This window comes from Plutella xylostella, chromosome 22 (genome assembly GCF_932276165.1).
Source record: "Plutella xylostella chromosome 22, ilPluXylo3.1, whole genome shotgun sequence".
Taxonomy (NCBI): Eukaryota; Metazoa; Arthropoda; class Insecta; order Lepidoptera; family Plutellidae; genus Plutella; species Plutella xylostella.
The window spans coordinates 3,051,944-3,065,294 of NC_064002.1; the positions used below are offsets into that span (position 1 = coordinate 3,051,944).

At 37.8% G+C, this 13,351-nt stretch overlaps 1 protein-coding gene across 2 annotated transcripts in view; it reads left to right on the plus strand.

The window, feature by feature from the left end:
- LOC105384159 (RYamide receptor) overlaps positions 1-9,625 on the plus strand; it is a 56,364-nt gene extending 46,739 nt beyond the window's left edge. For both annotated transcript variants that reach the window (XM_048628921.1, XM_048628920.1), the window contains exons 8-11: positions 4,048-4,148; positions 5,903-5,993; positions 8,847-8,924; positions 9,138-9,625. In XM_048628921.1, the coding sequence (XP_048484878.1) occupies positions 4,048-4,148; positions 5,903-5,993; positions 8,847-8,924; positions 9,138-9,500 (633 nt within the window). In that variant the 3' untranslated portion in view covers positions 9,501-9,625. The remainder of the gene's footprint in view (positions 1-4,047; positions 4,149-5,902; positions 5,994-8,846; positions 8,925-9,137) is intronic.
- Positions 9,626-13,351: the final 3,726 nt, after the last annotated feature.

The window sequence follows — 13,351 nt, forward strand, 5'->3', positions numbered from 1 at the left end:
TGACATGGCTGAAGAACGGCTCAAGATCTTACCGCCCGTTCGTCGCGCACCGCATAGCTGACATCGAGGAAAACAGCTCTACAAATGAATGGCGCTGGATACCTACGAAACTCAACGTGGCCGACGACGCTACAAGGGATGTGCCACGCGACTTCGACGCTGACCACCGATGGTACAAGGGCCCATCCTTCTTACTCGAGGACCCTACTGCCTGGCCGGCGGAAAAACCACTTCTAACGAAGAAAACAGGCGAAGAGAAAACGACCTCAGTTACCGAAAAGTCTGCACAACTAAAAGAAGCGCTGCCAGACTACAACCGTTTCTCTAAGTGGAAAAAACTGCTACGAGCTACAGCAAGAGTTTTACACTTCATACAGCTGTGCCGGCCACGTGATCAGCGAGTCAACTACAAAAGAACTGCGAAAAATAGTGAAAAAGACCCTGACTGGCGCAAGAAAACAGCTACGAAACCGAACAAGCGTACGACAGTGAAAACTACAGAAGACAGAAAATACCTCCCGCTCACCGGGCAGCTACTACGTGAGGCGGAAATACTACTCGTACGCCTAAGTCAACAGCAAGCCTTCGACTCAGAAATAGAAGACTTACAGAAAAACAGAACCCTGAACGCGAGAAGCAGGCTGCGCCACCTTGCGGTCGTCGCTGAAAATGGAATACTACTATTGAAATCGCGAATCGGCCGTACACTCAATATAGAACAAGGAGTCATCAGCCCTGCAATACTCGACGGCAATCATCAAATCACCAAACTGTGGATCGACTACACACACCGCCAGCTGATGCACGCAGGAGCCGAAACTACAGTTAATGAGTGCAGACAGCACTACTGGATACTCCGCCTTCGCACAGTGGTGAAGATGATGATTCATCGATGTCGACCATGCCGCATCAGGAAAGATTCACCCCCGCAGCCACCTACAGGAGACCACCCATCAAGCCGCCTTGCACACCACTGCAGGCCCTATACCTACACCGGCCTGGACTACTTCGGGCCTCTGACAGTCACCGTGGGCCGCACTCGACAGAAGCGATATGTGGCGCTCTTCACGTGTCTCACGACGCGCGCCGTACACTTAGAGCTGGTGGACTCTCTCACCACTAGCTCGGCAGTGATGGCGCTGCGTAGGCACATGGCACTCTACGGAACACCTACTGAGCTATGGTCCGACAACGGCACGAACCTGCGCGGGGCTGATAGAGAGCTGCGGCAATCAATCGACGCCGCTACAGCTGATGAAGCGGCCCAACAGAAGATCAACTGGCGCTACATACCTCCTGGTGCTCCTTTCATGGGTGGGGCCTGGGAGAGACTGGTGCGGTCAGTGAAGACCGCCCTTTACGCCGTCCTGAACGAGCAGCACCCAGCCGAAGAGGTGCTGCGCACACTGCTAGCCGAGGCAGAATACGCAGTAAACAGCCGCCCGCTCACGCATGTGTCACTCGAGCCCGACGACCCCGAGGCCTTGACACCGAACCATTTCCTGCTCGGCGGATCAGGACGCGTACACGCGCCTGGCAGCTTCGACGACAAGGACCTCATCAGCCGCAGTCACTGGCGCGCCTCTCAGCGCCTGGCCGACCTCTTCTGGGCAAGATGGCTACGAGAGTACCTGCCTGAACTTCAGCACCGGCGGGAGCCTCACGGACGCGGCGAAGCAGTCAAGGTTGGCGACATTGTCATGGTGGCAGACGGCAACCTACCGCGCAACACGTGGCCAAAGGGCGTTGTCACGGCTGTCTACCCCGGACAAGACGGCATCGTAAGAACAGTCGACGTCCAAACCAAAGGAGGAACCCTTAGAAGACCGACCAAGAAGCTGGTGATCCTGCCTACAGCTCCAGACGTTCCGACCAAAGAATTCAACGCCCTGCAGGCGATGACCGGCGGGAGAGATGTACGGAACGACTAAAAGAAGTTTTGTTTTATTTGTAAATAGTTCATAGAAATAACTAGATCAAGTAGTTAACTCGATTACGCTCGCGAAGGTTCTGAGCGCTAAGATAAATACTTACTTATGTGTGTGTATAGATATAGATATAGTTTAAGTATGTACCTACCTACTAGTTGTTCGAGCACCTACCTACTTTAGTAATAATAATAAATAAATAGTGACAGGAAGTGAGGAGGCCAGCGCCATCTAGTAGGAAATAGCATAACGTAGTAGAACAATAGTGCACTAAATAGACCATGTAGTTCACCTACTCGACAACAGATGGCAGCCCCATCTAGAACATTCTACTTCTTATGAGTCTTTTCTAGAGCTTCCTGGAATTCTCTATCTTCGGTAGAGATTAGTATAAAAGGCAGACGCCAACACCTCACAGCAAGTCAGTTTAATAGAAAGAGTGAAACAGTAAACATCTCCAGTGAATTGTGAACAATAATACCAGTGTTTTATTTCGAAGACTCAACAGGCTAATATATAGCTACCTCTACGTCAGTGGCATTTCCTCATCTTCCTGAAGAACCAAACAGGTGCAACCGCCACTTCCTTCGCACCGTATAGTAATAGTTCATGAAACGGTCGAAGTGATCCGCACAAATATATCTTTGGTCTTTATCCAAAATAAGCAAGAGTAGTGTGAAACTAATAAACAAGTTGCTTGGGTCACATTTTGCAATGATATTCATCTAAATTTAGCCTATTGTTGGACATGGGTTTCACACTTGAACAATACCTCAATCTGCTACCTGTCATTTGTACATAGATTCGATGGATCGACTCGCGACGAGAGACCTACGGAACCAAAATCAATCGTAATTTCAGATGAAAGTTACTTACCACCTAGTCAGTGAAAAAAAAATCCACCCTGTATACTTGTATAATATCACAAGTATAGACAGCTTTAGTACGAAGTGCTTCAATGTCTTTTGTGCCTAATGCCATCTTCATTCATGAGGATCATAATAATTATCATAATTATTATACTTGGGTAAGAGTTATCGTCAAACATTCAAAGTACGCTTACAGTCTATCTATAATATTATTATCTTAATACTGTTGAGCAAAAGTCTTTATACTGAAAGCATTATACGTACATAAATTTTCCGCTCAAACTTTTCAAACAAAACATTCGCAAAAAGCTTTGTGGTGTTTTAAACTTAAACATTTACTTAACTAAAAGCCTGTGGCTTCCTCGAAGCTAATGAAATAAAACGCCGTGACAACGATACCCTTTGATACTTTGGAACACTAACTAAATTAATGTACAGTCAGCTAGAGAGATATGATATGAAAAATACTTAACACATTGAATGCCGACTACGCAATATTGCGTAGGTGCTTAATCAATAAAGCTTGTTTCTATGTACCTATCGATAAAATATTATTTTATTATATCTTCTGCCTACGAGTCTTAGAATAAAAATATTATTTTATTGTATGTTCCACCTACGACACTTTGAATCAAAATGTTTACTAAGCGGGATGGGTCTTGATCTTTTTTGTCGTCTGTTCAATATATATACATAGTTCGGTGAAGGCCTGAAATATATGTAAGTAAATAAAGTTGAGTGTTTTGCAAACAAAAATCATGAAGATGTTTCTTCATATAAATTTTGGTGGTTACGTGATTTTAATTTTTACTAAGTATATGGACTTGATTTACCGTGAATATCCTAAGATCTTCACCCCATTTTTAGCTTACAATACCATTTTTGCAATACTCTGTATTTTTTATTAATGTACCACTTTAGCAACACCTGTATACTTTATATTTATTTATTACTGTCACTTTAGCAAATAGCCTGTATATTTACTCATCACTGTACCTCTTTTACCACCACCCTGTATATATACTAACCACCCCCCCGTAGTCTCCAGGAGATCAAGATGCTGGTGCTGGTACTTACCACTTTGCAATACTCTTTATATTTACATGTACTGAATATGGATCAAGTTATCTGAAATAAATTAATTTAATTAATTAATACCGGTATCACTTCAACAACACACCTGTATATTTACTTATTACTGTATCTTTTACAACACCCTGTATATTCACTACCACCCCCTTCGTCTCCAGGTGATCAAGATGCTGGTGCTGGTGGTGGCGCTGTTCGCGCTGTGCTGGCTGCCGCTGCAGACCTACCTGCTGCTGCAGTCCTTCATACCATCCATTAACGAGTAAGTGGACACCTTCCGTGTTCTTACTGTTGGGTGCAATGCCGTGCGTCAGGGATTACTTGAAAACTTAAAGGCAGCTTCAGAATTTCCAGTTGCAGATTATTGTATGTGTAGCTAGACTTATTTTTTAGCCTATTGATTTCAATGTGTACCTATCCTAAAGTATTCACCCAAATATACTGTGATACGGCTCGCGACTTATCACATGAGTACAAATGCACAGTGAAAAGCCACCCGCTCTTCACTTTGCATTTTTTCACTCGCTTGCGAGCCACCTCTGGCTGGGGTAGTCAGCTTCGTGGATTACAGTCGAGTCATGAGCATATTATGTATACTTGTAATTTTAATTATATATATGCACGTTCCTTTTCAGTATACAATTACCGTGCCCTAACCAACTATCTAAAAACGTTCTTATAACTTTAACAACCCTAATTTCAAACATAGATAGATAGATAACTTTATAACAAGTTCCATACCTAAGTGCCCATAAAACTTATGAGGACGTCTCCTTACTTTGTAGCAACTAGTAAGTTCAGTTTTCAAGTTAAAGTGATTAAATTACAAATTCACCGCTGACGTTGCCCCCGGCCGATGCCAAAACTTAAATCTCACAAATTCACGACGGAACCATAGTTTGATAGGAAGTAATTTGATAGATTAGCACTTCCATCATTTACATAATAAGGGAACTTAGACCTTACTGACACATGATAATTTTAACTTTATTGTAGAAAGAAAATAAAGTATGTCACAGTCATTTTATCACCAATTATGGTAAAAAGTTGAAGTGGTTAAAAGTAGAGAAATAGTAGTCCAAAACCGGCTACAAGCGAAGACCATCTTCAGATTATAAACATAAGCTATATCAGTAGCTAAGCTACGAGAACCTCAGTTATTTATAATAGTGCATTATTTTTTATAGATTTTAAGTGCATACGGCCTATCGCACTACCACTTTCTCGACATCACCAAAGGTTAACTGGTAGAGAATGCTACAGCATTAAGTTCGCCTTTGTATAATGTTTTTATGTGCAATAAAGAATTTATAATAATACGGTCTAAGATTATTGCCGTTTATCCATTATACCTTAAATATATAAACAACAACTTACATAGATTACTGTATATTACTGTATATACTAGAAGCTAAAGTGTATCTTGGCGTAAAGTCGCTTACGGGAAATAAAGCGGATAGGGATAGGCGCGTGAATAACTTCAAATTGTTTGTGAAATTGAAAAAGGAAATGGAATTTTCATACAACGTTCTCAGCTGGTATTGTGGGCAGAGTTTAGAGTAATGGAACTTACATAAATTGTAATAATAAAATATGAGGGGACATCTCACACACGGCCATCTGACCTCAAGCTAGGCAGAGCCTGTGTTATGGGTATCGGACAGCTGATATATCTACACAAATACATAGATAGATACATACTAAATATAAATATCAACACCCAAGACCCGAGTACAAATATCTGTCTTTAAACAAATATCTGCCCCAACCCGGAATCGAACCCGGGACCTTCGGCATAGCAGTCAGGGCCACTAACCATTACGCCATTCGACCGATTGTACAGTTATAATTAGAAAATTTATTACGTCTGTTTTTCAACAATATAATATCAGATTTCTTCTCAACAAAGACTTTCAACAATAAATACATTTTATATTCCTATTTAGAAAAAGAGTAGTTAGAGTTCATAAGTAGCCTAGAAATATGATATTAACTGGAATTGTTGGTTTGTTTCAGATACAGATACATAAATGTGATATTCTTCTGCTTCGACTGGCTGGCTATGAGCAACTCTTGCTATAACCCCTTCATCTACGCTATTTATAATGTAAGTATAACCATAGAAATACAATTCACCAAATCTAAATAAGCAGGTATTTTAAAAATACAAACATAGAAAAGAAAACAATTGAAACTGATTCTGTGCACGCTATCACTGTTGGGCTCCGAAGCTTTTAAAACTACTGATGTTTTCGTGTTGATGGCACTGATAACATTACAAATAATGTAGATATTTATGTAAAGTACATATAAAATTTCTATTTTGCGATATCGAAAACAAAGGTATGTTTGGCAGTAACCCATCTATCATCGTATAGAACAATTATATTAGAGAATTTTTACGTGAATTCCGTCGGATAATATGAATACGAATAATGGTATTTTCCAATATCGTCGAATAATGCGCCAATATGACATGTCTACGCATCAATATGTAGTATTTTCTCAAATAAAAACCTGGGTACCAACTTGAAAGTTTCATGATTTCACCATTTGTTACATTTAGGTACAAGTGGACATAATTTTGTTCTTTTCATACACACATAGGTTCGCTAAGTTAAATTGAACAACCACTTTCATAAACTACACTAAAATATCTTGCTAAATCATTGATTGGTCTAGCTACGGCAAGCAACAACTTTTATGATTTTTACTTTTGCACTGTGGTAATAAAGTATTCTTCACATTCCCTAGCCGTACGCTTATAAATAGGTTCAAAGGCTAGATAAATAGCGGAGCTAACCCTCAACTTTTTTGTGAGCATTTTTGCAAAAGCTGGGGCGGGCATAATATGCCTTTTTTGTATCCAAGTGGCTTAACGACCGACACATCAAGTTGTACCCAAGTGTCTTTTCCAGTGAACGGCTGACATGCTCAGAAAAGGCCGCTTATTTGAATTGATTGATACGTGCCATTATGTACATATACCTACCTACTTATATATCTAAAGTTTAAGTACCTAAGCACGTTCGGACCATCGTAAGTCATTTGAATTTGGTATGGATAATTTTATAAAATATTTTGGCGCAAAAAAAAAATATCAACCTTAAAACTTGCAAATTAAGGTACAATTCCTAGTAAGTACACAGACATGTGGTTACAAGCTCGAATAATTTCGAAACTCGGGTCCGTTAATTGCCAATTAATACAATAATAACGTTTGATTGTAAGATATTAGTGTGTTCGTGGAAAAGCCGCCATACTAAGCACCAAGTTTAGTGGCTTCTATTTTAACACCTGGTATTAATAAACTTATGTTTGCATGTACTTAACTGTGGAATATCGACATTATTCATGTATTAAACCAATTATTTTGTTTGTAAATACTAATGTATTTAAACAAAATAAGTACGGTTGAGGCTACACTAGCGCCATGAAATATTTTTTTTGCATTAACGTCTCGGCTGAACCAATTTTGATGAAAATTTAAATTTAGGAAGCTGAAACATCCACGGGAAAACTTTTATAGGTGAAGCTCGTTGGAAAAGCTCTAGCATCTTATAAATTAATATAGTTACTAAGTGTATTGATTGCTAGGTGTACCAAGTTAAATGTCTGAACCTCATGTGTCAATTACAGTTAAAGCACAGCTACAGTTCAAAGCGCATGCTAATAACTTATGCAAGTGCTTAATTATTCTACTACCGTCGTCTCAGTCTTCGTGCAATATTAGTGGGTTATCTTGTCTAAGAGGAGCTAATCTTGTTGAAACATCATGTTTAGGTTCTATCATTAATTATATAGATATCTAGAATAAAAATGAGCCTACGATGACCTTACAGAATCACCTAGCTAAAGCGGAGTGTATTTTATACTTAGGGCTGATTTTTCAATAGTCAGTTTATCTGACAATTGAAAAATCAGCCCTTATTTTATAACGCAATTTCATGGTTCGATTTTTACCAAAGACTTTTGGTACATTAATACATATACTCACGAGCAACAAAACAGTTCCACAAACTTACAAATTGTCGACACCAAATGACCCCATTTCTTAAAAACATTCAATTTATAAATTGATTAAAATATTTACGTTTTTTGTTGGTGATTTTTGATATTCGTAGGAGAATATAATTTTACCCTTTGATTATAAGATTTTACCATGGTCTATGACAGTCTAGGCCAAGAAAAATAAGTAAGTTCTTCACTATTTAGGGATGCCAAAAAACTAACAGAACATTACTTTTCTAAATCTACTGGTGTTGTTCATAAAAATATTTGTTTACAAAGGAATTCTTGCATAACAAAATACGCAACTTTGCATGAAACTGGCAGATATGTTATTACATCCGTGAGAAGTTATATTTTCTATGTCATAAATATGGAGGGGAGGATAGGAGAATAGATTGCTATTGCTTGTAAAGTATACCTTTGCTTACTTGTTATCATGAACTAGTTTCACAAGTTGTCTGGCTATCGCTTAGACTAGCGATATACGAGGAAGACGGCGTGTTACATACAAAAACAAATAAAAAAACATTAGCCTTCTCCTTCGGCAGTCGGGTAAAAACTGTCCGAACTCTTCATAACAGCTCAGTGGTAGAATTATCTATGTTCCTTTTGCACTGTCACTCCACCTTATTTGTATTAAAATATCGTTGGGCTATCGTTTTCATATTTTGGAATTATTTTGAAATTATATTATAAAACAAAGGTTTCACCAAAGGTGGTATAGAATGCTACTATACCGATAGGGGACTTTTATATTGTGTGATACATGGCTTGCTTCTAAACTTTGCAGGTTTCATGTTATGGGTATATTTTCCTTCTCACGATTGTTGTTTTTCTATATACTTACCATATACATATTGGGAAATTTATGGGTTAAACTTCAACTGAATGTGATTCAAAGGAGAGAATTTCTTCTCATAACATAAAATTTTGTTTATTCTTTTCGCAGGAAAAATTCAAGAAAGAATTCAAACAAAGGTTTACCTTTGGCAAGAAGAAAAGTCGACTAGCAATAGATAGTTTTGAGGTAAGTGGCCCATTCATACATTTTATTTGTAACTAATTTACAATAGTTAACGCTAAAAATATTATCAAATATAAACTTAACAATATCAGACTTTCCTTTTGCCTAATTCTCCTAAATATTTGTGTAAACTTCATGACAAACACTATTTTTAGCAAAAAGTTTTCTGAATACCGGTTGTTGTGACCATTCATTGTAAGGCTTTTCTTTCCGCAGGATGGTCATTCTTACCGCACTCGAATACTATCGTTCCGTTCGACCAACGAGCGGAGCGTCTACTCCGGCCGCAAGTCCATCAACGCGCCGGGGGACTCACTCCGAAACGATAGAAACACCTGCTACTGCTACACACGAGACAACGATCGAATACGTGACGACACTTTCGACGTTGTCAAAAACAAAGAATTAGACGTGCAACATTTAAGAGTAGACCACGTGGACATCAACCGGCGGAGAACTCAGCCGAAAAGGTTCCCCAACTCATCCCCAATCGGCGATGAAAGAATAACAGAACTGTATATTTTTCCCCACAGCAACATAGTTGACTTTACAGACATGTCGTGTGATGACAAAGTGTAAACATTGGCAAGTGATAATGATGAACGTGCGTGCGTGAGTGAGTGATATTGTTAGTAGTATTAAGGCAAATATTGTGATGTAAATATGTAATTTTGAAAAAAAATAAAGGTTATGAATAAGTAGAATTTGCTTCGCGGTTATTGAGCTGTTCCATACATAAATATATTTTTTTATCTTTACTGTATACGTGTGCTCAACAACGCCTGATGAAGTGTTGAACCTATCAATAACCTTTTCTATGAACCCTACTAGGCTGGAGGTTTATTGGTTGATTTTACCGTGGTAAAATTTACTGATTATTGGTATAGGTACTTACACGCGAAGAAAGGAAATTTCTGGTGTCAATTCAGAAGATGATTTGGAAGATATTTGGCGGCAATGAAAGTGGGAATCAGCAGTAAAGACTTACTTTAGCTTGCAGAGACAGAGCGGAATAATTCACTAAGTAAGTATTTATACATATTTCTATATTATGTATAAATTTCGAACCACATTGGCAAACTTTCATAATTTGCTGTTCAAACACGTTCAACTTATTATAGTAGTAGCAGTTCCTAGAATGAAATGATGATGATGGTGATTATTGTTTTCTTTAAATGATAGCCCTAAATGGCTTAGAACGTGCCACTTCAGTGTCAGAAATTGGAAAGAATAAAATATATTTTTGTGTTGGCATTTGTTTCTGTTTCAAAGTTCACTGCCGCTGCCGTAAACTGAATAAAAAATGACTGTTGGACATCAACATGATTTGATTAATGACAATAATTAAATGTCCGATTTATGCATTTGTAAACAGACGAGAGGAGAAATGTTTTCATTTGAAACGGAAGATCGTATCCTGTAACATGGAATAAACGATTATAGAGTTCAATAGGTATTTGTTACTTTAGAATCGTATGGAGATTATCTCCGTTCACGCGGAATCAAGTTCCTGGGTTAAAAAAAACAAACAAAGATTGGTTCGTTGAAATTGCTTCTTGGCAATAAGTCCGCCTTCATATACACTCCTTTTAAGTCCCATTTTTGTAACTGTGTTTTCTAAGTTTATAAAGTGTTTATAAATAATTGCGTGTAGAGCTGGCTATCCAAATTCACATATAAAAAATATAACATTATAAAGTAACTTTAATTCATTATTGTTTGGTTACGTTCATAACAACTGGAGTTAAATATAGTCGTTGTGAACAATTTATAGAACATAAAAAACGTGAGACGTAAACATTGGAATTGATCCAAACCGCAGAAATCCGCACAAATAAACAATATCGCAATAAATATTGATAATCACATAAACCGAAATCCGAAGAAACCGATTCAGTTGCCCGAGCACAGGATTCGAAACCTCCTTGCGTATTGGTTGCGTATCGTCAAATGTCACTGTCAAAATGTAAGGCAAATTTGTTAGTTCCAAAAGTGGCATTTGTTTTTTCCATGTTAGGTGGAATTTCACCAAACGCTAAGACCTGGTTTCTCATGATTCTGTTAGTTACAGTCTCAATAACGGATTTGCTGACGACGCGTTTAAGGATTATTACCCTTGTTAATTGGATGAGTCCCATGACGAAAATCTAATAGACCATTCATAAATCAAGCATTATGTGAATCATTCACTCACACTTCATTCAATATTCTGTCATATTCATTGAAATCGTCTATGTCTCTATAATGTCAAACAACCTCAAACAACCAAACTTTTTGGTTTTGAGGTTGCCATGGTTACTATTTCTATCGAGGTTGTTTTTTGACATCCGTCATTGAAAATAATATCATTACGCCATGCCCTTTGAAAAACAATACAACGAACTAGATGGAGTGTCAGTGCAAAAGAAAGGACTCAACAAATAACACCTCAATTTCTAAGTAAGGTCTTATTTTAAAATATTTTGTTAGAAGATTTTTCACTTAGTTCAATAGTTCTCAATAAGTCATTAGGTTTAACTTCTTATGTCTACTTCTGTGGTCTAGCACAGCTTCATCACCCAGGGATCCCGCGCACCCTATATTGCGGTTCCAAGTTAGGTTAGGACATTAAATTAAAACTTTTATATCGGTTTGACATTATATAAAACCCAGACAGTATTTCGCTTCATTTTTTATGTCACACAACATCTAGTTCGTATATTGTTTATCAAAGGCTCTGTTCATTTTTCCATCTTGAATTCTTGACAGGTGTGTCAAAAGTCAACAACCCGTTGCCTGGTTACCGGTCTTAACCAAGTCTTAGCGGAACCCCACAGCAGCAATTAAGTTTATCACGCGATCAAGAGAGTTAACCCCATGATTTAGCATGGTGGGACACTCACTAACCTTAACGGTCCATGATGTAACCAAACCGAGGTATTTTTAACCTAACCGAATGGTGTGAAATTAGGCCTAAACGTATTTAGTAGCCTGTCATACGTCTGTCAGTTAGTACAAAATGTATTTAAAATTTGATTTAAATACGTTTAGCGTTTGGTAAAAGCGACCCTTCGTGTAGATTCGAAAATAGTATCGAATCCTATGCTCGCGCCTCAGGTGTAAAATATTTATTTATTTTGCAAAAACAATGATGCTATTTTAATTACGAATTTTAACAGAATACTTTAATTAATTATCTCGATGTCAAACATTTCTTGGATGGAGGTAATATGGATTTTTAGTCAACTGAAAATATATAAAAATGTGTAAACATAATTATTATTCTTATTTTCCTTATGTAACAAATTCACGCAGTCTCTAAAAAAATATTTTTCTATACCTATAAAAATAACACACTCTTGTAAGTAGTACCAACAAGGTATATATTTTTGACACTGCTCTGAAATATAACTGTTTATAATGAAATAATTAAATAGTTACGATAAGTAAACACATTTCCAAAATCTGTATCGGATTGATCGTTACGTTGCGTACGTAATTATTACATTTAGATAGGGGTATACATCCAATACGCATTAGTGCTGAATAAATTATTTTCAGTTTAATTTAGGCAGCAAATTGTAGATGAAACACATTTAACGTAATGTGTACCGTGAGGGAAATCCATGCAAGAGGGTTACTCTATACTGAAGAAAAACGAACGAACGAGAGTTGTCGTGAATCGGCAAGTTTAATACAACGAGACAGAGACGTGGCTAGCGCATTAGGGCTCCAACATTTCGTTTTTCATATACAGTGTGTTGTTTTTCGGACCCGACAAACTTTAAGGGTGAATTTTACGAGTAATTTCATCCAGAAAAAAACCTCATATGTGGGGGTCTAAGTAACATAAAATAGATTTTCTTCCTTTTTATAGAAAATCATATCTCGAGATTTAAACGCCTTAAGGACATGAAATAAAATGCTTTTATCCGCAAAAAGTCATCTCTATCCAATAAAAATATACACAACTGCTTAAAAGTTACAAAAAAAGTTCAAAGCAACTTTAAAATGGCCACCATTTCTAGAATATTGAGATTTGACCCCACACATGGGGTTTTTTCTCGATGAAATTACTCGTAGAATCCACCGGTCTGAAATACAACACAATGTAGAGTGGCCCCTCTGGCCCGATATCAAAACAATATCCCGTGAGCAACTCGTAGTGCGAGCGCGTGTGTTTGTAGGGAACAAACGGGCACGCTTCAAGCGTTTCTATGCTTTAAAGCCGTTTAGAAAGAAATAGCTGAAAACTTATTTAAGCGCTTACTTTTACATACTTTGCCAAACCAGTGCTGATAAGCGCGGGGAAATTAATCATATTAAAATAAGCTTTTATAATCTTCCAGCTTTTTTCTATATAATAATATATGGCCTAAGGAAGGGCTGCAGATGACTCCTCGATAGTACATACGTAATTAAGCTTAGGTAAATGATTATGCAGGGGCTAC